Source organism: Panthera leo, chromosome A1, assembly GCF_018350215.1.
Source record: "Panthera leo isolate Ple1 chromosome A1, P.leo_Ple1_pat1.1, whole genome shotgun sequence".
In the NCBI taxonomy this organism is placed as follows: Eukaryota; Metazoa; Chordata; class Mammalia; order Carnivora; family Felidae; genus Panthera; species Panthera leo.
This window is the reverse complement of record NC_056679.1, coordinates 168786104-168809927: the sequence shown is the minus strand read 5'-3', so window position 1 is coordinate 168809927 and position 23824 is coordinate 168786104. Positions and strand designations below refer to the sequence as shown.

General features: G+C 34.6%; 1 protein-coding gene across 9 annotated transcripts in view; it reads right to left on the bottom strand.

The window, feature by feature from the left end:
- The window catches only part of FER (FER tyrosine kinase), a 445463-nt gene that overhangs the window by 211961 nt on the left and 209678 nt on the right, over positions 1–23824 (bottom strand). For 8 of the 9 annotated variants that reach the window (XM_042944781.1, XM_042944800.1, XM_042944791.1 and 5 more), the window contains one exon: positions 23259–23381. In XM_042944781.1, the coding sequence (XP_042800715.1) occupies positions 23259–23381 (123 nt within the window). Of the gene's footprint in view, positions 1–23258; positions 23382–23824 lie in introns of those variants that run through there. The other variant, XM_042944843.1, reaches the window with a different exon arrangement.

Sequence of the window (23824 nt, the reverse complement as noted above, 5' to 3'; positions counted from 1 at the left end):
TGCTCTAAGCATAAATCTTGGTCAGAGATGCAATCAGTCTCTTAACTTTATGCTAGTAACTCCCTCCCCAGAAGTGCCAAATGTGATGCTCAATTGTCTCTAAAATTGTTTCTGGCCCCGTATATACTTCCACATTGCTACGGCATCTCATCAGTATTAAAATCATTCAAGCCATCAATTCATTCAACAAACGTTGAGTACCTAGGAACTACTCAGGAGAACAATGGCACAAAATATATACTCACCCTCAAGAAGATTACAGTGTAGTGACATTACAATATTAGTAGTATAAACAAATAACTACAAAAGCAACTACAAATTTCCCTTGCATGTGTTATCTCATTTGAGATAATGGAGCTGATAAAGTAAGATCATCACCACTTTATGGGTAAGGAAATGAGGCTAAAAAAGGTTCACACTAGTAAATGTATAATTATAGAAAATTGAAAGTGTTGAAAAGGAAATTTAAAGTGTGTCATGGGGCAACTGATTTTGCTTAGAAGTCAGGGACATTTCTCCGAAATACTAATGTTTATTGTTTAGCTTTCTTGATCAATCTAAAATGCGACTGACCAAACACAGGCTTAAAAATGGTAATTCTTACATAGATGACTTTTATCATTTTCTGCCTTAAAATCACTTCAGAATGATTGCAGTGAATATACAGTTCATAGAGGGAAGACCAAAAAAATAGTGTTCATGCAGAATATCATTTTAGATATCTCCTTTTGAATTCTGATGAGACTGTGAAAATCAATTTTGGAACATCAACTTCTCCAAAAAGCCATAAAATAGGCATTTCTGCTTCACTGATTCTTGGTCATTAGGATGCTTTGAGGTGATTAAAGTTTATAGAGGTCATTGCTTATACCTCAAATAATTACCAGTCTATTCCCTGATAAATGGGACTTCTCTTATTTCCAAGGGTAGAATACATGTACTTTTATTCCAAATTCCTCCTATATTCTCCCTACCTAAATTACAGAAATAAGGTAATGGAGAGAATTTATAGTTCAGGATAGTTCTTTTTTTTTTTTTTTTCCCCATCTAGATTAGTGGTTCGCACACTTTAGAAAGCATCAGAGGTGCCTGGGTGGCTCAGTTGGTTAAGCTTCTGACTTCGGCTCAAGTCATGATCTCACGGTTCGGTTCATGGGTTCAAGCTGTGCTGACAGCTCAGAGCCTGGAGCCTGTTTCAGATTCTGTGTCTCCCTCTCTCTCTGCCCCTCCCCCCCCTCGGGGCATCAGAATCACTTAGAAGACTTGTTAAAGGCCACACTTCCAGTATTTTTGATTCTGTAGGTCTGGTGTGAGGCCAGAAAAATCTGCATTTCTAACAAGCGCCCAAGGGATGTCCATGCAACCAATCTAGGGAATGCACTTTCAAAACCACATATTTAGGAGGTGAACCTTAGGAAGACCTGCAACTAAAGGTGGAAAAATACCTATACTTCCTAAATTAACTAAATTTCCCTGGTCCTTCATTAGCATCACTGATGGTCATAATGAGAAACAGTCACATAAAACTCAGTATATTTATTATAAAGATGAAATTACAGGCACTGTCCGCTTCTATTCCACTTGAAGAGGCAGCACAGCACAGTGTTTAAGAGCAAATATTCTAAAGTGCCTGGGTTGCTAAGTCGGTTAAGCGTCTAACTTTTGATTTTGGCTCATATCATGATCTCAGGGGTTCATGAGTTTGAGCCCCACATCAGGCTCCGTGCACTAACAGTGCAGAGCCTGCTTGGGTTTTTCTCCCTCCCTGTCTGTCTCTCTCTGCCCCACCCATGCGCGCGTGTGCACACGAGGTGCATCCTCTCTCTGTCTCTCTCTTTCTCTTTCTCTCTCTCTCTCTCTCTCTCTCTCTCTCCCTCCCTCCCTCAAAGTAAATAAATAAGTTAAAAAAAAAAAAAAGAGCAAACACCCAGAAGGCAAACTGCTTGAGTTGTAATCCAAGCTCTGCTACTTAACAGCTATGCTTTTTTTGAGAAAATTACTTAACTTCTCAGTGCCTCAGTTTCTTCATGTATAAAATTGGGAAAATAATAAGACTCATATCAGTTAATTGATGAGATTTAAATGAGGAAAACACTTAGAACAATGTCTGACTTATAGTATCCATAAGAGTTTATTAAATAAAAGCTGGTCTTCTCAACAAAGACTTTCTACGCTTTTCCTCATATTTTAGAACTATGCATAGCTGTCCTCCCGAGCAGCTTCCTTTTTATCCCACTTCCATTGTTTATTAACTCAGATCTAAATTTCCAGCCTATATCCACTTACATAGGAGCTTCTGGTAAAACTTCTATATGATAATTATACCTTCACTAAATATTCTATGCTTTTTTCCCTTTACTCCAGTTTATCCCCTCATTTTTAATCTGTTTTATTAAATATATTTTTGCAAGAGTCTCCAAATCCTTTGTTGGAATGAAGCAACATATGTATAAGTCAATCTGCTAATAAATATTAAAGCTCTGTTTTTTTCCAATGTTTAAACACTATAATTATTAAACAACAAAAGTAAACTAAACATTTTACACTTGAATTAGGAATTTAAAAATGACTTCAACTAATACACTTTAGTGCCTTTGACACTATCATGAAATATAATATGCTGCCCCCTGCACTTACTTCAAAAGATGACCCAAATCCCTTCTAGAAAACATTTCATAAGAAACTCCACCTAACAAGTCATTCTTTTGCCCTTTTAGCAAACATATTCAGTATTTACTAAAATCTAAGCAAATAGCAGGAGACTTTATTAGGTTGCATGTAATGTCTGTGCAACAAAATAACTAAGGTCAGAGTTTACCTGTTTCTTTTGCTTCTTTACATCACTCAGTAATAATGCTACTAGGGCCATTGGGGATATCAATGACCACTTAAGGACTATGGGAAGAGGGTGACAATAATAATACGTTCAATATTTTGCAGAATTTCTAGAACTTCACATATTTTTAATTGGTCCAAACTCTCAAACATTTTTCTTCACTATGACTTCTAATATATCCTATTATCTCGCCCAAAGCCCTGACTAGTCAACCAGTTTCAAAACAATTTCAAATACATTCGTTCTTGATAAGGAAATCCAGAATAAAGTTTCATACATTTACATAATTCAGGTGAAGTGGCAATGGAGAAATGGTTTTAGGTGGGAACAATTACAAGAGCTTATCCAAACAGAAGATGATGTTTTTTATAGCCTTTTAGTTGATATAGTAAAACTGGCCTGTATTATGAATTATTTTTTACCCATAGTGGAGAGAACTAATACTGTATAATATCCAGTATTAACAGGATGAATTAATAGGATGATTGTATGCCACAGTTAGTGATATACTTAGATATTAAATATTACAATATGGTTTACTTTTTAAAATAACTTTTAAAAATTCTGTATTTCTCTTAACTCAAAGTAATGCTGTACAACATTTCTTGAACTCTTGAATTTGACTTATATTTAAACGTGAAATACATCTCTTACTCAGCCCCTAACTTACAAACACTAACTTTCCAAATTCTTCATTTTCCAGTTATTGTTCTACTTTCCCACTTTAATAACTCTGACTTACATTTTCTTTTCCACTATTTTCTTAAAGTTTATTAAATGAGAGAGCTTGCCATCAAAATACACCTAAATTCTTTTCTATTTTCAGAATGGATTCAGTATAACTCATTAGTTCAATCTCTAACTCACACATTGATATAGAGTCTCCCCTGTCTTTTGTCCCAGATTGCAAGCATATCTGTTTAATATATCTAGGTCAAATTTATAATTCTGTAACAGGAACCTAATGGATATTAAGGAATTTAGTGCTATTATGAAAAAGATGACCTAGTATCCAGATACCTTGATTTTTTTAAAGCTTCTAAAGCTTAGTGGATAACACATTTTCCCAAGTCAATGGATACTATACTTTCCAACCCAGATAGCCATAATTTCATTGTGTACATATGATAATAAGTGACATTTTTAAACTACTTGAGAGTTTACAAAATGCTTTCACTATCTTGTCTTTGACACAAGAAGGTAGGTAGATGAAGTAGGGACAGAAAAAGAATTTGGGTTTCAAAGGGATCAAATATATTGTCTCAAGCCTTATAAGGAAAATAATCTAGTGAGGATACATTTGGTGGAGGAGGTGCCAAGCTAAGTCTGCCTCTGAACAGCCTTTCTTGCCTACACGACTCCAGGAAATAATTGGGGAAAACCCATAAAGGAAAAACATTGCTTTAATTGCCTCTAACTCCAAAATAGAATTTCTAAGAGGTTAATAAAGGAAATGTAACTTGCCATCAATCAAAACAGTGATTTGGGCTTTTCCAAATATCTAAATAAATACTTAGATTCACAAGGTCTATGGTAGCTGGGGATAATTTTCACAATCTTTACCAGCTTAGAAATTTACTCAATTATCTACAAATAAGTCATGAAAGGATGACATACTCAAGAAGTCACTGAATCATTGACCAATAATTGTTTCCTTAACTATTACTGGTCCTATAACATTTCCAAATTAGTAATCCCTATAATTCCTCCCAATTTGGATCTTTTCTAGTTTCATTGCTCTTTCTTGAAAGTGGCTACTAAAACTATAATCTGAAGCATTTCAGCACTACTCAGTACATTGAATAAGGACAAGACTATCACCTCTTTTATTATTTATAACTTTCCTATTAAAACAGATTTTTTTGGATTTCTTGTACACAACTGCATGTATAGTTCATATTATCTTGTGTTCTTTAAAATATTTGTTCAACTTGTAATTATTGAGCACCTTTTATGTGCCACCATTAAACCAGTAAGAAGATGACAAAAATAAATTAATACAGTCTTTGACTTCACAGATGCACAACTACAAGTATATAAAAAACACGGGTACCTGGCTGGCTCAGTTGGTAGAACATGCAACTCTTGATCTTGGGGTTGTGAGTTCAAGACCCATGTTGGGCATAGAGCTTACTTAAAAATAAAATAAAATAATTTTGATACTACAAAATAAGTGATATAATAATCATTTGTACAGAATTCTATGGAAGCACGGGGAAAGGAGGGCCTAATTTGAACTGGTGGGGTTAAGAAAGACTTTAAATAGGAAATGATGCTTAAAATGTATTCTAGGAAATGAAAGCAGTGTTACAAAGATTTTTTTCTTTTTTTATTAAGTAAGAAACAGCAGATGACATTCTGAAAAATGAAAGGGATTCTGATAAGTTCCAATTTAGAAGGATCAGGGCACCTGGGTGGCTCAGTCAGTTGAGTGTCCGACTTTGGCTCAGGTCATGATCTCACAGTTTGTGGGTTCAGGCCCCACCTCAGTTTCTGTGCTGACAGCTCAGAGCCTGGAACCTACTTCGGATTCTGTGTCTCCCTCTCTCTCTGCTCCTCCCCAACTCATGCTCTGTCTTTGTCTCTCTCAAAAATAAACTTTAAAAAGATTTTAAAAAAGAAGAAAGATTGGCAGGAGAAACAACTGGAAAAGTTGAAAGGAGCTAGATCACAAAGGGTTGTTGCATGCTAGAATGCTTCAACCTGACCAAGAGGAAGTATACATTCTTCAGAATACATTAAACATTTAAATGACATGATCAGTTATTACCTTGAATGTTCCAAACATCTAAATACATACAGCAAGAGCACAAAGAATTAGCAAGCATGAGAAACAGAGTCTCAGACCCATATCAATGAAGGCCTCACTTAAGGGTCAGCAGGAAGGATGTAAAACAGGTAATAGACTTGAAAGCCATTTATGAGGCAGAAGGAATTCATGACTCATTACAGTGAGATATAAGGGAAAATGAGGAGTGTACAAATGTTCCAAATATTTTTTAAAGGCTTCATGCCAGAATTGATGCTGTTAACAGAAACCAAGAATGAGAAGTAGGCCCAGTGGGGAAAGGAAGGAGTGAATCATCATGATGGGTTCCTGGTTGCATATGCTGAGTCTGAGGTTCTATATTCTTATGTATGCATTCTAACAAGATGACTAAAGGAAAGGGAAAAATAGAGACAAGGAGAAAAGGGTAAACTGGACTAATGAACTAGGATAAGATTAGAGAAAGTCCTGAATTAGTAAGAAGCCTGCACTGATTCACAAAAGAAAAAAAAAAAAAAAAGTAACATAGGTGTTTAAAATAGGAACCTGATGTGATAAAATGTTATTTTAAAAAGATAAGTCTAGTAGCAACAGGGTTAAAAAGATCCTAGGAGAAAGACAGGTAAATAAACTGTCAGCAACACAAAGTTTAAAATGATGAAAGCCTGTGTGATTACAAAGTTAAGAGGAGTGGAAAGGAAAGAATGGGGTCTCTTCTTCTCCCTGGGCTACTTATCTAAAGCCGTCTTCCCATACTATGTATTTTCTCATCTACTCTAAGCCTTCAGGTATTTTCCCCACATGTTGGTGACTCTCAAGTATATCCTACAACCCAGAAATTGCACTACTAGGTATTTACCCAAAGGATACAGAAATGCTGATTTGAAGGGGCACATGCACCCCATTATTTATAGTGGTGCTATCAACAATAGCCAAATTATAGAAAGAGCTCAAATGTCCATTGACTGATGAATGGATAAAGAAGACTGATGAATGACTGATGAATGGATAAAGATGTTATATACAATGGACTATTACTCACTGATGAAAAAGAATGAAATCTTGCCATTTGCAACGACATGGATGGAGCTAGAATATATTATGCTAAGCAAACTAAGTCAGAAAGACAAATATTGTATGATTTCACTCATATGTGGAATTTGAGAAACAACATATAAACATAGGGGAAGGGGAAGAAAAAATAAGATAAAAATAGAGAGGGGGGCATACCATAAGAGACTCTTAAATACAGAGAACAAACTGAGGGTTGCTCTAGGGGTAGTTGAGGGGGGGGGGTGGGCTAAAAGGGTGATGGGCATTAAAGATGGCACTTGTTGGGATGAGCACTGGGTGTTATATATAAGTGATGAATCAATGGGTTCTACTCCTGAAATCATTATTACACTATATGTTAACTAATTTGGATTTAAATTAAGAAAAAAAAAGACAAGTAATCCTCAAAACGTCTCCCTCACTCACCACATTCTTTGACAAGTCCTGTTAAATCTGACTGATAACTAAGTTAATCATGTGCAATTTCATCCAAGCATCATTGCCTCCACAAATACCCAATAATTCTTTAAATTCCATTACTACTTTTTCACATTCTTGCCACTTTCATCTCACACCAGTCACTCACTCACTAATTGGTTTCCACAATGAATCCATATGGTCTTTATAAAATAGAAATCTGATTATTACTTTCCCCATGATAAAACCATTGAAAGGTTCCTAATACCCCCAAGACAAAGACCAAAGCCTTTAGCATGGAGTAGTTATTACTTGACACCTTTTAACTTCTCTAATCTCATTTCCTATACTAGTTTTCTATTGCTGCTAACAAATTATAACCAATTTAGTGGCTTAAAGCAACACAAATTTCTTAACAATTCTAGAGCTCAGAGGCTCAAACTGGGTCTTCCAGAGTTAAAACCAAGATGTTGGCAGAACTGCACTCTTTCCGGAGGCTCTAGGGGAGAATGCGTTCCTTGCCTTCTCCAGCTCCTTAGAGGTAGCCTGCATTCCTTGTCTCTTGGCTGCATGACTCCAAGCAACCATTACTTCTATATTCACATTTCCTTTTCTGTCTCTGCCTCTCCTGCCTCCTTCTTTCCCTTACACGGTTCCTTGTGATTGTGTTTGGCAGTGACATTGAACCCACCTGGATAATCCAGGATAATCTATCCATCTCAAGATACTTAACATAATCACCTCTGCAAAGTCTTTTACTGAGTACAGAACACATCCACAGGTCCTAGGGATTAGGGCATAGATGCATTTGGAAGGTCATTATTCTGCCTACCACACCTCTTCTCTCCATTTCCCCTGACTACTAATATATTCTCTACTTCAGATGGATAAACTGGAAAAGGGTTTATCACCTCAATCATAGTTCTTATTTACTTATCTGTCTTCCCAATTAGACTAATTTCTTCTGGGACAAAGACTGTCATAGTCATCACAGTATCTTTAGTGCCTAGTTTCCACCATAGAAGAGGCTTTCACTATGTATTTGCTGAACATTAACTGAAGAGCCAGTCAGAGGTATGCTGCAAATCTGTGGATTCCTGGAAAATTCTGACCTATTTATTTTCGGATGAACACTGATGACCTTTCAGAAACCCCACATTGAAGACTGCAATAGCAGTGGAGGAATCTTTTAAAAGTTATTTCTAGAGAAGATTCAAAAAGCTCTATGGACTCACAGTCCAGTCTTATGGGCATAAAAAATGATTATGTTCTCAAACTGAAGTGATTCCAGAGGAAAAGAAAACACAGATTTATTAGTCAAAAGAGAACACAGCATTGCCAGAAAGTATTGGTAAAATTATTAATTCTTGAGTCCATCATTAGAAATTATCTGTAATGGCAAACCACAAAACAGTGAGGGCCAGGATTTGAACTTGAGAGTTCTTTATTACTAAGAGATACACAAGAAATTGAAAATGAACTGTGCTGATCTTGATTCTGTTTCTCATTACACAGTCCCCGATCAAGGTTTCAGGATGTCCCATAAGATAATTTCTCTCCACGAGTATTTCTTTTTTAAGACCTTATTTTTTGGTCTAGTTTTAATAGATAGCAGTTATTACATAAATAACAGAAGGAAAAACTTGAAGTTTCATTTTCTCTAAGGCTTATAGATGAATGAGGCTTTCCGTTTTAAAAAATCACTTGCAGATATCTTTTTAATGTCCTTGGTCTTTCTAATTTAATTCCTATTATCTCAAAGTCATTAAAATTCTTAGCATGCATATTTAGTCTACATAAAATAGGATGTGGGACAAGTCTTTTGTGGCACAATTAAATTATTCCCTTCAAGGACAACGCAGCAGAAGATGAACACTAATTTAGTTAATATGGTAAAAAGGAAGATAAATGTTTTTTTTTTTTTAAGTGAAAACAAGCAATGCCTGTTCTTGTATTTCATTTTCACTTTTGAAATGGGTTAATACAGGACAGTAATTTTCAAATAAGGAATATTAAATATTATGTAAGATTACTTTACTGCTTTAAAGTTAATATCCGAGAGAAGTCTCATCAAGGTGTCAAAGGAATTTTATGGAACGAATAATATATAGTTCACAACAGTATAAAATACAGACAAGCCAAAAAAGAGTACACCAGAAATATTTTTCATCTGTACTTAAAAATAGCTATGAAATTTGCTAAGAGCATCATAACCACATGAAAAAGTAACTTCTAACATAAAGCCATAAAAGAAGAAAGTGAAAATATGGAATATAAACTACTATACAAATGGAACTGAAACAGAACATATCTTATTTCCAAAGGGATTTTATTCATAAACCTCAACCATGCTCCACTTTGGAAACATTAAAAGCTATAATTTCTATATTGTTCTAAAACAATATAAAGTCTCAATTATTATATTTTTTCAAATATTATATCAAGTATTTATTAAATGGCCATATTTTCTCAAAATAACATCAAATATTTCCTGAGTTATGCACCAGACCCTGAGATGCATAAAAATGAGCTAATGGGGAGGATCTCAGATAAAACTAACAATGACAGCTGAGTGAATAAAATAAGTACTGTAACTATGGGAAAGTTCAAGGTGAGCCCAGAAGAGGACATTTTTATTGAACACTTTGTAAGTATCTATATTATTGGGGCGCCTGGCTGGCTCAGTCAGGGGAGCATCTGACTTCAGCTCAGGTCATGAACTCACAGTTTGTGAGTTTGATATCATAGTTTGTGATGTTGGGCTCTGTGCTGATAGCTCAGAGCCTAGAGCCTCCTTCAGATTCTGTGTGTGTGTCTCTCTCTCTGCCTCCCCTGCTCATACTCTGTCTCTTTCTCTCTCAAAAATAAACATTAAAAAAATTTTTATAAATATCTACATTATATAATATTGACAAATTAAAATGGAAATTACACATCATGATCAGGGGTTTTCTATCTCAGAAGTTGTTGCAGGCTGCAGGCTGTAGAGACAGCAAGAGGAGAATAGTTGTAAAGAAGAGGGTTAATGTGGCTGAAGAGACTAATTTGGTGTACTTCTATATCTTATCAACTCACCTCACCTATTCCTTACCTTACCACTTCTTGCCCTGGTATTCTATTGACCCCTTCTCTCTTGTTTGAATTACACAAGTACCAACATAAAGAATATTCTCTGTCAGGGTGCCTTTGTCTTTTCTTTGGTAGAGACATTTCTTGCTTTCTAGATCTCACTACCTTAGACCCAGAGAACATCAAATAAGCTCCCAATGTCTAAGTTCAAAATATGAAAAGACATTAAAAGAGATGGTGATCTTCAATTAAATTATTTAGCACTGAAAATTTCCAAAATGAAATAAATTATTAACAACATATCATGGACTTTTTTTCTAAAGGTAAAGTGTGAATGAAAACAAAATTCAACAATACGCCATTCCATGTTACGATTTTTTTTTTTTTCACTCAGTGTATGGATCCTCCACAAACTTGCCTAAATGTTAACTTGCTCAGGTATATAATTAAGATGAGACATTTGTAAATGTCATAGGTGTAATCTTTTGGTATTCTGGAACTTGTTAAAACTTTTTAATATATTTAATGCTAATTTTATTAATATTTTAATCATAAATCTGGATCCTAGAGAATTTTACTATTCTCTTCAGCAAAAATTAAAAAGAGGAAAAAATGATGATGCAAAATGATTTATATTAAGTTGTATTTTACATTATGTCCTGGGCTATTATTAAAGGACACTAAAAGCAACAACCAATGAAATCTATTCCTAAACTTTTGCAGAAAAGTTGTTAAAGACATTGTTATAACTAAAATCCCAAGAGAGAATTTTCATTTAGAACTTACTGGTAGTAAAACTTTGTTTTAAACAAATTAATATCCTTCCTCTTCTCTAATCATGAAATTAGTTAACTCTTTTTCTATAATGGTTTCCATCTAAATATTTCATGCTCAACACAGGAATTATTAAAAGTCTTTAAGAGCCTGCATTTTTTTTTTTTTTTTTTTTTTGCCATGCTTAAGTGTCCACCATTACTTATTTTTTCACCGGTACTAATAACTTGTTTTTATTTCTATTTTAACATTATTCACTGTAATATAATTTGATTATGGCTACACAGGTTCTTTCTGAAACATGGTAAAATAAAAATTGATTTGTTTTTTAAATGTGCCAATAAATTCCTTAACTTCTTCAAGCAGTTAAAAGGGCAAATAGCCTCAATATTTTAGTGGGGTATGTGGTATCACCAACTATACTTTAGATATGCTTAGTTTACATTTTCCCCTTGGTTATAAACCTGCAATAGAATGACATTTTCCATAGATAAATCCTAATCTTGGTATGTGAAGATCTAAAAAATCTGCCTTCAGCCGAAACTTTTGAGATTATTCACCTTTCTAAATCATCTGCTTCTATCAAACTGATCTTGACTTCCCTAAAATAAGTCTCAGTTTTTAGATTATTCCCTTGCCATAACCACAAAAATCTTCCCTACTCCTTCTGCCTATCCTTAGGACCTACTTCAAGTCCATATTCCTCTATGAACCCAAGCCCATTTTTTCTTCTTCTGAATTCCTGTAATATATATTGGTACTTTAAAAATCAATCTTGGGCACCTGGGTGGCTCAGTCATTTAAGTGGTCGACTCTTAATTTCGGCTCAGGTCATGATCACAGGATGGTGGGATCAAGCCCTATGCTGGGCTCCACACTGAGAGTGGAGCCTGCTTAAGATTCTCTCTCTCTCTCCCCCTCTGTTCCTCTCCCCCATCCATGGTTTCTCTCTAAAACTAAAATTTAAATTTAAAAAATGCTGCTTTATAGTGTTCTACTAAATATTATCATAAAATATTGCTTTGAAAAATTTTAACATTACCAAAATAACATGTTGAATAAAAAAATCTAAAAAACAAACTTAAGTCAAAAGAAGTTACCCATAACTCCTCCAATTGGAGATAATCATAATATTCTGGAGTATAGTCTTTGAACTCTTCTGTATACATATGTACGTGCATTTTCTATGTGTATGTACATTTCATTTTTTGAAAAAACGATAATACCGTAGCACTATTTTACAAATTATTTCTTCTTTAACAATATAGAACATGAACATTTTATCCTTTTAACAATAATTTTTTGATAAAGCATCTCCCTAAAAAATTATAACTCCTTAAGAGCAGGTGTCATGGTTTCAATACTTTTTTAAGTTTTAAATGGATAAGACATTCACAGTGTCTTCAAAAAATAAAACAGAATAAACAGTAAAATACAATAAATGTAAACAGTAAAAAATTTCCCTTAGACCTCTGCTGACAACTTCAAACCCACCAAAACATGTGTATCCTCTGTTAGATATTATCAGTAGTGGTAGTTTCTTGAGTATATATTTAAAGTTTCTTTATCATTAAAAGCAAACCCAGACATATTATTTTATACTCCCCACATTTTTTTATACAAAAGATAACATGACATAAACTCTGTTTTATAGTTTAGTTTCTTTTATTTTTTTAAGTTTATTTATTTATTTTGAGAGAGAGAGAGTGCACTCAAGTGAGGAAAAGGCAAAGAGACAGAATCCCAAGCAGACTCTGCACCACCAGTGCAGAGCCCAATGCAGGGCTCAAACTCATGAACTGGGAGATCATGACCTAAGCTGAAGTTGGAAGCTTAACCAACTGAGCCACCCAGACACCCCTTTAGTTTCTTTTATTAACAGTGCACCGTGGGGGCACCTGGGTGGCTCAGTCACTAAGCATGGAACTCCTGATTTCAGCTCAGGTGATGATCTTATAGTTTGTCTCACTGACAGTGTGGAGACTGCTTGGGATTCTCTCTCTTCCTCTCTCTCCTTCCCTACTGGCTGGCTCTCTCTCTCTCTCTCTCTGTGTCTCTCTCTCTCTCTCTCTCTTAAAATAAATAAACATGAAAACAATTAAAAATTGAAAAAACCACAATGCACCTTGGAGTACCTCATTTACAGTACTCCATCAGATGGAGTACCATGTTCAATTTAACTAGACACCTATTAATGAACATTTCATTTCCAATATTACAAATAATGCTGAAGTGACTAACCTTGTGCTGACACCATTTCATACATATACAAACACAATTAAAGGATAGATTACTGAAGTGTTAATGCTAAGTCAAAGGTATGCATACATTTTATAATTTTGATGGATTTTGTCAATTTGCCTTCTACAGAGATTTTTCTAATTTATATTCTCATTAGCAAAGTATCTAAGGGCCTTTTTGCACATCTTTGCCAAGAAATTGAACTATTAAATTGTAACTTTATGCCAATCTAGTAAGTGAAAAAATGATATTTCCTTAGTTTTAATTTCCATTTATTCCACTGAGTTAAGTAATTACCTGCCATATCTTTAAGAGCCATTTGTATTTTTATTTTTTTAACTATCCACCCATGCCCATTGCCAATTTTTCTATTTGGTTATCTATTTTTTTAAACAACTTCTAGAGGCTCTTTGTATATTAAAGGGATTGGCATTCTTGTGATACGAGTTTTTACTGATTAAATTAGCAAGTGTTTTTAATTATGTATTGATCTTTTTAAAAGCAGTTATTATATATATATTTTTTGTTTTCTCTTTTTCTAATTCATCTCTTTATGGTTTTATCTTTGTTAACTTATTCTTTCTGCTATACTTTTATTTAATTATGGATTTGCTTTTCCTAATTTTTTGAGTTGTATGCTTCACCCAATTATTTTTTGTTGTTGTTTTATTGATGTAACTACTTAAGACTCTAAGTTTTCTTCTGACTGCAAGTTTGGCTGAATCACTTAATTTATGCATAAAATTTATTTCCCCCACCCATTTCCCACATTCATTGATGCAAGCAAAGAATATAGCCGAGAACTTTAGGGTAAATTCCTCTTTCAAAAGGTGTTTTTGCTGCAATTTGGTAAGATCTACAGCAGCGGGGCTATCTGGTCATGTCTTAACTTTGTGCTATACAACTTCCACCCAGTCAAAGGTTGACTACCACAACATGTACTTTGAAGTCGATGAATTACATATGGTTCTTAGTTTCACGAAGAATGCAGTTTATGGACATTTTACTTTTGTTGTTCTCTTTGCTATGGTTTCTGGCAGGGAAGAGGGAAAAAAAATGCTAAGTCACACAACCATGTTCATACCAGAAATCTTCTTATATACCTTCTTATACATTTCTACATGCTTCTCTGAGTCCATGCACATAGAAAATTTTCATAAATACTTTAAATGATGAAATTACACACTTCAGACAATGGGCTATTAATACCAAATCCTGCCCTTCTACTTGCATTTAAAAAATTCCAATGAGAGTCTGGCTCCTGGGTGGCTCAGTCAGTTAAGTGTCCGACTTCAGCTGACGTCATGATCTCACGGTTTGTAGGTTGGAGCTCCAGGTCAGGGTCTGTGCTGACAGCTCAGAGCCTGGAGCCTGCTTTGGATTCTCTGTCCCCCTCTCTCTCTGCCCCTCCCCCGCTCATACTGTGTCTCTGTCTCTCAAAAAAAAAAATAAACAAACATTGGGAACAATTTTTTTTTAATTCAAATGAGTTATTCCTATCATGCCATGCCAAAAATGTTTACAAGGTAAGAAATATATGGAAGGATTACTTTAAAATCTAACTCCTTAGACTGAAAAATCATAATATTTAAGAAAGTATGAAGTAGGTTTATGGATGAAATACCCCTGAGAGGTCATTTAAGGAACATTAGTGGTCTCCAAGGCCTATTAATTTTTTTAAGCCTAACATTGCTCTTCCTCGAAATAACTGTTGGTAAAGTTTGAGATAAAAAAAACTGGAAGTCAGTCTATGTGTTAAATGCACTATGACAGGGTTCTTTTATTAAATAGATCAAGCCTAAAATTCAAGTTTAATTTGACTTCCCTGACTATGCTAAATGAAGGCTGAATATTCAAATATTACCCTCTATTTCCCTTAGCACAACATGTTATATAGTTCCTGCGGGACTAATTTTCATAAAGGATGACACCATAACTGTCAAGTTCACTGTTATATTCTGGTGCAGGAGTATTGGACTATAGCAAAAAAAAAAAATGTTGTTAAACTACTGATGTTACTGATGCTATAGATTATAACTTATTCTAGTGGAGGTTGTAGTAAAAAGGTGATAAATATAACAGAATCAGTTTCAGGACACACCTCAAAAATTTACAAGAAATGTGATTTAGGGTAAATTATGATCTTTGACTTTCCTAATCTAATAATGGGGATAATAATACTCAATGCACAGTTGTTAAAAAAATTTAATAAAATAACAGAAGTAGAATATTATCACCAGACTATGTACTCAATGTTTTTTTCTTCCTTCATAATATAAAATCTTCCAAATTTTACCTTTACCTTTTCCAAACCTTCTGTTGTGAGTTATTTGTCACATGAAAAAGTTTTTAAAGAAGAAAGAATACGCTATTCTCCAGTTTCCAACACATAGCCACACAGATTTTCTTACATGATACTTACAACAACCATGTAGGATTATTGTAGGCAGAAAATGACTTGGGGGTTGACCTGCCCCAAATCACATGGTTGGGAGTGGTGAAAACTGGCATTGAAAAGTGGATTCTTTCTGCTCAATTCGGTGGTCCACAGGGTGATTTATGTATTCTTGATGAATTTATCCTAAGGAGGATAGTCTGTAATTTTTTGTGCTCTTCAATGGAGCTAATAACTGATCTTAAAGAGCAATTAAGTAGAAATCTTAACAGCAAGCATTCTATATCAGAACTTTTTTTTTTTCCAAACTGTGGTCTCTGCAATTGGAAATCTAATTTGACATGATATCTCATTTTCAAGAGCTAAAAATAAATAAATAAATCACTTATCTTTCTTCAAATTTTAAACACACAGTACTTTCTAAATATCTCATATGAAATGACAGCATAAGAGGATTAATTGCAAAAGCAGAGCTAGCTAGATGCCTCCTAAAATAATATTACTGAGTGTGATATTATGATTTATAGTAGGAAATTGTATTTTGTCTTTGTCTCAATTTCTGGCACAAGGCTCCTAAAACCCTTGGAAATTCCTAAGTTGCTCAGAGCCACAAAGGTGTCTTTTGTTACGCTGAGTCATGGTTAGACAGCTCTAGGTAACCTAAAGATAGGGCTAGTGCCATGAAAACCAACCTTGTGATTTGAGGGTTGGAGTTTTCAGTCCCAACCTCTTAACCTCCAGGAGGGAAGACAGGTTGGATAATGAGTTCAAGCCCCAGTTGTCAATGATTTAATCAAGCATGCCTACGTAATGAAGCCTCCGTATAAACCCAAAAAGACAGTGTGGGGAGATCTTCCAGGTTGGTAAAGGTGTGGAAATTTGGGAACAGTTGTGCCCTTAGACACCAAGAAAGTGCCGTTCCCCTTCCCACATACCTTGCCTTATGCATCTCTGACATCTGGCTCTTCCTGAGTTATGTCCTTTTGTATCCAACTGGTCATCTATTAAGTAGAATGCTTTTCTGAGTGCTGGGAGGCACTCTAGCAAGTTAATTGAACCTAAGGAGAAGGTTGTTGGAACCTCCAATCTATCACCAGGATATCAGAAGCATAGTGACAACTTGGTTTTAAGATTGGCATCTGAAGTTGGGCAGAGGAGGGGGGAGACTTGTAGGATTGAGCCCTTAATGTATGGGATCTAACTCCATCTCCAGGTAGACCATGTCCAAATGGAATTAACTGCTTGGTGTCATGTGGGGGTAAAAATAAACAAACAAAACGAGAATTTAAAAAAAACAACAATGGGCTGGGAGAAAAAGTTCTTAGAAATGAAGAACATTGGTTTTACTCTATTTAGATAGCCATATGACTATAAAAATATTCCCTTGAAATTAATTGACACTATTAAACATAAATATTTGGTTTTGAAGAGACTCACCATGAAAACTTACAAAATTTTATACAGAGCTTTTACCTAAATGAAATGAATTTCTTAAATTATGTAATAAATAACTGACCTTTTAAGATAATATACATTAGTTATTAAATTAATCCAAATCTGAGCTTACCTGCAATCACTCCATTTGTCTACACTGTTCCTGCCACACTAGCTTCTGCAGCTCCTCAGTTATACCTAGGAACACTCTTTCCCCAGACACTCAGGGAAGAAAGATACTGACCCAATGAAACACGAGCATGGCTCTAGGGCCTTGGAGTTGGCATCTGTTCTCACAGGCCAGTATTCATGCTGCACTGTTAAATGCTTTTACTATTGCTCCTGCATATAATCCTACGGACAAGTCTTTGGTTTGGTTCACTTTTCTCTTCAAAATTTATTAGGAGGCCTTCTTGGATCACAATGATTTAAAAAACCAGCTGTTCCCTAGACACACACACACACACACACACACACACACACACACGTCACCTAACCTCTGACCTCACCATCACACTCAGGTCATTATCTGCTTGATGGGCTTCATTTGCATAGCATTTATTGCACTCCAACATAATATAGATCACTGCTCAGCAGAGTGTGTGTTAACTAAATATTTGCTAAACAAATAAATATTAAGTCATATTTATTTTCCAGTCATTTCTTTATTAAATTTTTATATTATTTTAATAATTTAATTACATAATTAAGGAACATGGATATAGATTTAAGGAAAAAGAAGTCTCTAATTTCATAAAATGTTAAATTGAAACAGACTTCAACCTATCAAAAACCGTATCTCAAGATTCCAAAAGAGGAATATTATTAAACAGTAATATTGGAAGAAGCAAGCTATGTTACTTAGCTATAAAGTAAAATAGTCTTTAAATGATCTGAAACCAAGAACATGAAGAGAAGACCTAATTAAAAGTACAGCTTTTCTCTTGTACAAACTGTTGTTTGTGTACATGTGTCCAACATCAATGCTGTTGCCACAAACTTGTCTCCTCACAAGTTAGTCTCTGTCACAGAAAGACTTACTCTCTGGGTGCCTGGGTGGCTTGTCAGTTAAGCGTCCCACTCTTGGTTTTGGCTCAGGTCATATCTCACGGTTTGTGAATTTGAGCCTCACATCAAGCCCCATGTCAAGCCCCAAGTCAGGCTCACTGCTGTCAGTGCAGAGCCTGATTCAGATCCTCTGCCCCACTCTCCATTCTCTCCCCATCCCCTGCTTGTGCTCTCACTCTCTCTCAAAAATAAACACTAGAAAGAAAGAAAGAAAGAAAGAAAGAAAGAAAGAAAGAAAGAAAGAAAGAAAGGGAAAGAAAGAAAAAAAGGAAGGAAGGAAGGAAGGAAGGAAGGAAGGAAGGAAGGAAGGAAGGAAGAAAGGAAGGAAGGAAGGAAGGAAGGAAGGAAGGAAGGAAGGAAGGAAGAAAGACTTACTCTCTGCAAAACTCTGCCTCTACTGTTCTGGCATCCTACACTAAATTCTGATAAAATGCCACAGTTACTTGATTTAAGCTGGCAGGCAAGTCATTTGTCTAAAGTTCAATTTAAAGGCTCATTGCCTAACTCACCTGAATTTATTCATGCACTTTATCTTTTTTTTATATGTTTTTATTTATTTTTGAGAGGGAGAGACAGAGTACTAGTGAGGGATGGGCAGAGAGAGAGGGAGACACAGAATCTGAAGCAGGCTCAAGGCTCCGAGCTGTTAGCACAGGGCCTGACATGGGGCTCAAACTCACAAACTGTGAGTTGAAGTTGGATGGCTCAACCAACTGAGCCACCCAGGCGCCCCTTATTCATGAACTTTAATTTCCATTCTAGAAGAAATTTCTTTAAAAAAACAGCTAAATATGAAGAAATATTAAATTTAACAAGACAAATAAACTTCAAGTCACCATTTAAATGTTAATGTTGAACTATGTGTCTTTCTTAACTAAATTTTATCAAGTCCTTATATTTTACCTCAAATCCCAGCATTGCCACCCAATATTACTGTTTATTGATTTTCTTTTCATAAAGACTCGTAGTTTAGTTTTTGATATTTTATGGTCTTTTTTTCAATTTAACATTTATGAAATCAAAGATACTTCCTTTTCCTTAAACCCACACCCTTGTTCCTTAAAATAAGCAGTTTATTCTAGTCTCTAAAGTCTAGACTCTGTAGTCTACGCAGATAGAGGTAAGAACATGGGCTCATAGCTCTGCCTCTTAATTGTTCTGTTATCTTCTGCAAGTCATTTATGATTTTAAGCTTCAGCTCCTCATTCATAATATTGTATGGGGCTAAAAACAACTGATATTTATTATTATTATTATTATTATTATTATTATTAATTTACATCCAAGTTAGCATATACTGCAACAATGATTTAAGGAGTAGATTCCTTAATGCCCCTTACCCATTTAGCTTATCCCCCCTCCCACAACCCCTCCAGCAACCCTCTGTTTGTTCTCCATATTTAAGAGTCTCTTATGTTTTGTCCCCCTCCGTGTTTTTTATATTATTTTTCTTTCCCTTCCCTTATGTTCATCTGTCTTGTCTCTTAAAAGTCCTCATATGACTGAAGTCATGTGATATTTGTGTCTCTCTGACTAATTTCACTTAGCATTATATCCTCTAGTTCCACCCACATAATTGCAAATGGCAAGACTTCATTCTTCTTGATTGCCGAGTAATACTCTATTGTATATATATACCACATCTTCTTTATCCATTCATCCATCGATGGGCATTGGGCTCTTTCCATACTTTGGCTATTGTTGATAGTGCTGCTACGGGGCTTGTTATAATACTTCATAGGAATATGTAAGGATTAAATGAGATAATGCAAATGGAAAGCTCAGCAAGCCCCTGGTCTAACAATTGCTCAATGAATTCAATGCTTCAACAAATATTTAATGAACCTCTGCTATGAGCAGGCACTGTTCTAAGCACGGGGCTACAGCTGCACTAAATGTTAAATATAATTCTGGCCTTTATGGAACTTATATTCCACTTGGGGAAGACAGACAAGTAAAACTATATCATATAAAATAATTTCAAGTAAATACAACTGCAGCAAAGAGATATTAAGAAGCAGAAGAGGGGAATAATAAGGAAGTGAGGTATTATTTCACAGAAGGTAGCCAGAAAAGGCCTCTGTGATGAATGACATTGAAATAGAAACTGAACTCAGTAAAGAACAGGTTCTGTGCATCTCCAATGTGCTTGCTAACAGAAGAAGGATGGTGATGGGTGATCAATAACCCCTGTTAGAACAGTGCCTTTCATCCTCCATTCTTTTCCACAAACTGTGGGAAGCAGCACAGGAGAAATCAGCCAGTGGAGGGTGAGGGAGAAATGGCTTGGGCACTAGCTTTATTATCATGAGAAAGTTAAATAATTCCTCTAATTCTAGATTGTCTAGTTTCTTGTACTTCTGAAGATAAGAAAGATAATCCTGTGGCCACGGTGTCTTCCAGTTAGGCATTGTGATGATATATTTTCATGGATAAGAAAGAAATAAATAGGAACTGAGAAGTCAGTTGCTATAAACAGAAATTAGATTGAGACCAAAATAGCACTCTTTATGTAGGCTAAAAATGAAGACTGGCAAGACGGAAATGAGATGTTTTATAGCATATTATATGGTCAAAGACATTAACTTCTTGCACAAATTAAATCAAGAAATAGATTCAAGTTATAAGACTATAAATAATTTCTCAAAGGAAGATATATAATAGATAATACTGCCATAATATAATCCATGTCAGTTTGTTCCTCACTCATAATTGAAAACTGTCTAATTTTCAAGTCTTTTTTGTGGTTTTCTTTTAAAAGAATAATATGCTTCATTAAATAAAATGCATAACAATATTTACAACAAACAGATAACAAACTGCATATTTCAAGTACCAGTACTTTAGATCAGGTTAAGAATCAGCTGGATAAACTTCAAATTTCTACCTCATAAAACAATCATACATAGCTCCTTAATCTTCCAGGGCTTTCAGTCTATAGAAGTTATTTTCATAGCCAGTGCTATATAAAATGATGAGATAGATAATCAGCTCCACAGCCAGTGCTGGGAGTTTGAGAGAAAGAGAATAATTGGCCATGTAACAGTCCAGACAATCTACTCCATTTATCTAGGCTCGTTTCATGAAAATTTTTATATAGAGAAGGATATAGCTTTATTTGAAATTATATATTCCTACAAAAGCCCAGATCTGCATTTTTATGTGTCTCTTTTATGGCTTTGGTCTCTCAATTTAGACCTGGCTAAGCAAGTAGAAAATGCAAATATTTGGTTGGCTGTAAAATGGGCTATCAATATTTCTGAAAACCCAGTTGTATATCTTGTTGACCTAACATGGCTAGAACTGCACTGAAATTTATTTCATGCTGGAATCAAAGTTCAAACTTTTACATGTACAGGTTAAGTATACAAAACTCCTGTCACTTATAGTGCTAGTGAGAGGGCTATGGTAGAGGAGATGTCGAAGACAAACTCCAGACTTATGGTTTGAGAAGCTAAATATTTGGTGGTACAGATTTCCCCCATTATCCAAAAGTTTGCTTTAGGCCACTCTGCTTTTACAAAAGACTTAAATTAGTACCTGTTTTTGTTAACCAAAAGAAATTCGAGAAAATTTTCACTTTATGAAATGGTAATTGCTTCTTTGCTTTATGCCTTTTGCTTACAAAAATTTCAGAGAAACACTCTACTTGGATAGTGAGGAAAACTTGTACCATTTAATAAAAAAGGAAGAACAAATTTGGGGGTTAAAGGTGATAAAATCAAGTTTTAGGTAAAGAGTGGAAAAATCTCTTAGGTCTTTTGGGAAAGATATAAATGTAAGCTAGAAATATAAATTTGGAAGTCACTGATACGTAAACAGTACATGAAGCCATGGGAATTGCTCATCTTAAAGAAAAGAATCCCTAGAATTCTGCAGAACAACAGCAGTTATCCATTGATGGAAGAGGAAACACTGACAAACATCTCTGTTTTACTACAGAAAAATATGAACACCTGTTTTAAACTAACAGAGAATTTTTATAAGGTTTTCTCAAATTAAAATGGGGGGAAAAGCAAAGAGAAATATATAAATGAAGAATGAACCAATCACATAGTTCTAGAAAACTGTGCAAGAAGGCCAATGTCTTAGCCACAGAATTAGTGTTTAGCAATTGACTTTCAAAATCTTCTGTGAAAGCAATGTCAAGGCTCAGCCCCTCAGTAATGACTGAGTAATAGAATGTGAGAACAAATACAGACATTAGTTCTAGACTAACAAAGGATAGCAACAGTTTTTTTTATTTCTTTTTCTGAATCTCAATTATACATTAGCATTCTTCCAAATAACACTTCCTTCATATTAAAAGTCAATCTGAGATATATAAAAATCAAATTAGCAGATATTAACCTACCAGGTTGTATAGCTGTTTATGGCCACACTGTTCTTGATAGTAGATGGCCTCCAAAGAAAAGGACTCTTACCTACCCCAGGTCAATTTCTGAAACATCAAAAGTACTCAGAAGCCAACCCAGCTCCATTGCTGCACTTTGGTCCAAGCCCCACAGATTTTATCTTAAAACACAAACCTTCTTCATACCCATTCCAAAACTTATTAATCTCTTAAAGCATATGAAAGTAATGCATTCTGTGTTAGATCTTACAGTTAAAAGTTACCCAGAACAATCTCTCACCTCGATGCTTGTCCCCACATAAGAAACTTACAATTTATTGTATTTGAAGAAAATAGTATAGTTTTTTTTTAATTTCCAGTGTCTTACAACATATTGTAAACTTAACATCCAAAATTAAAATTCTAATTTACTCATAATTGCTGGACATATTCTTTGACTTTTACATCTTAGAATCTTTCATAAACTGAACCTTTCAAAGTCTGAACCTTACAAAGTAAAAGAAAGGCCTCAAGTGTTTCAAGGAAAACTGGGAAGGAAAAAAAAAAACAAAACAAGAACAGGCCATTTTTAAACCAGCAAACACTGAATAAAAAGGCAACCCATCCTAATAAAACCAAGGAACTAGCTGCCTTAGTTATATTAGCACTAGTGGTAATCACAAAGTCCTTATGTTTCCAAACTTCTATAAATAATCTAAGAACTTTATTTGTTGTGGTAAATGTTAACTCCCAAAGCATTCTTTATATATATATATATAAAGAATATATATATATATATATATATATATATATATATATATATATATACACACACACACACACACACACACACATACATACACGCACTCACCTTAGGAATAGGGTTCAGCAGAACTACACCTGATTTCTTAGTGATGACCTGTTTTGTTGTATAGTGATGTTCTATTAGTTGAGGAATGTTTGAAAAACCAGTGCCTTCAAATCGATACAGATTCTGAAGAAAAAAAAAATAAAGTAGAATAAATATAAAGACATTGCTTCAGCAAGACTACATTAGCAATAAATTAGGTTCCAATAAGAAAATTTACTATTATTGCACAACAATATGAATATACTTAACACCACTGAATGGATAAGATGGTAAAAGTAAAACTAAATATATAAATAAAACTTCAACATGCTGAAAAATTTTACCTTTCCATTGAGAACTTACTTTTTATAATGATTAAACAAAATTCAAACTGTTAAAAAACAGTTTGGAAAAAACAAGAAAGGAAGAAAATGAAAAACTAAAAGGACCTGGAATGCATTTTGCCAAATGATAACCAAAAGAAACAAAGCATGAGATATGTGTGAGTTAATGAACAAGAAATGCATTTACATTATGTTTATATAGGTCCCATTTGATAAATCTTCCAAAATAAAAAATGTCGAAAG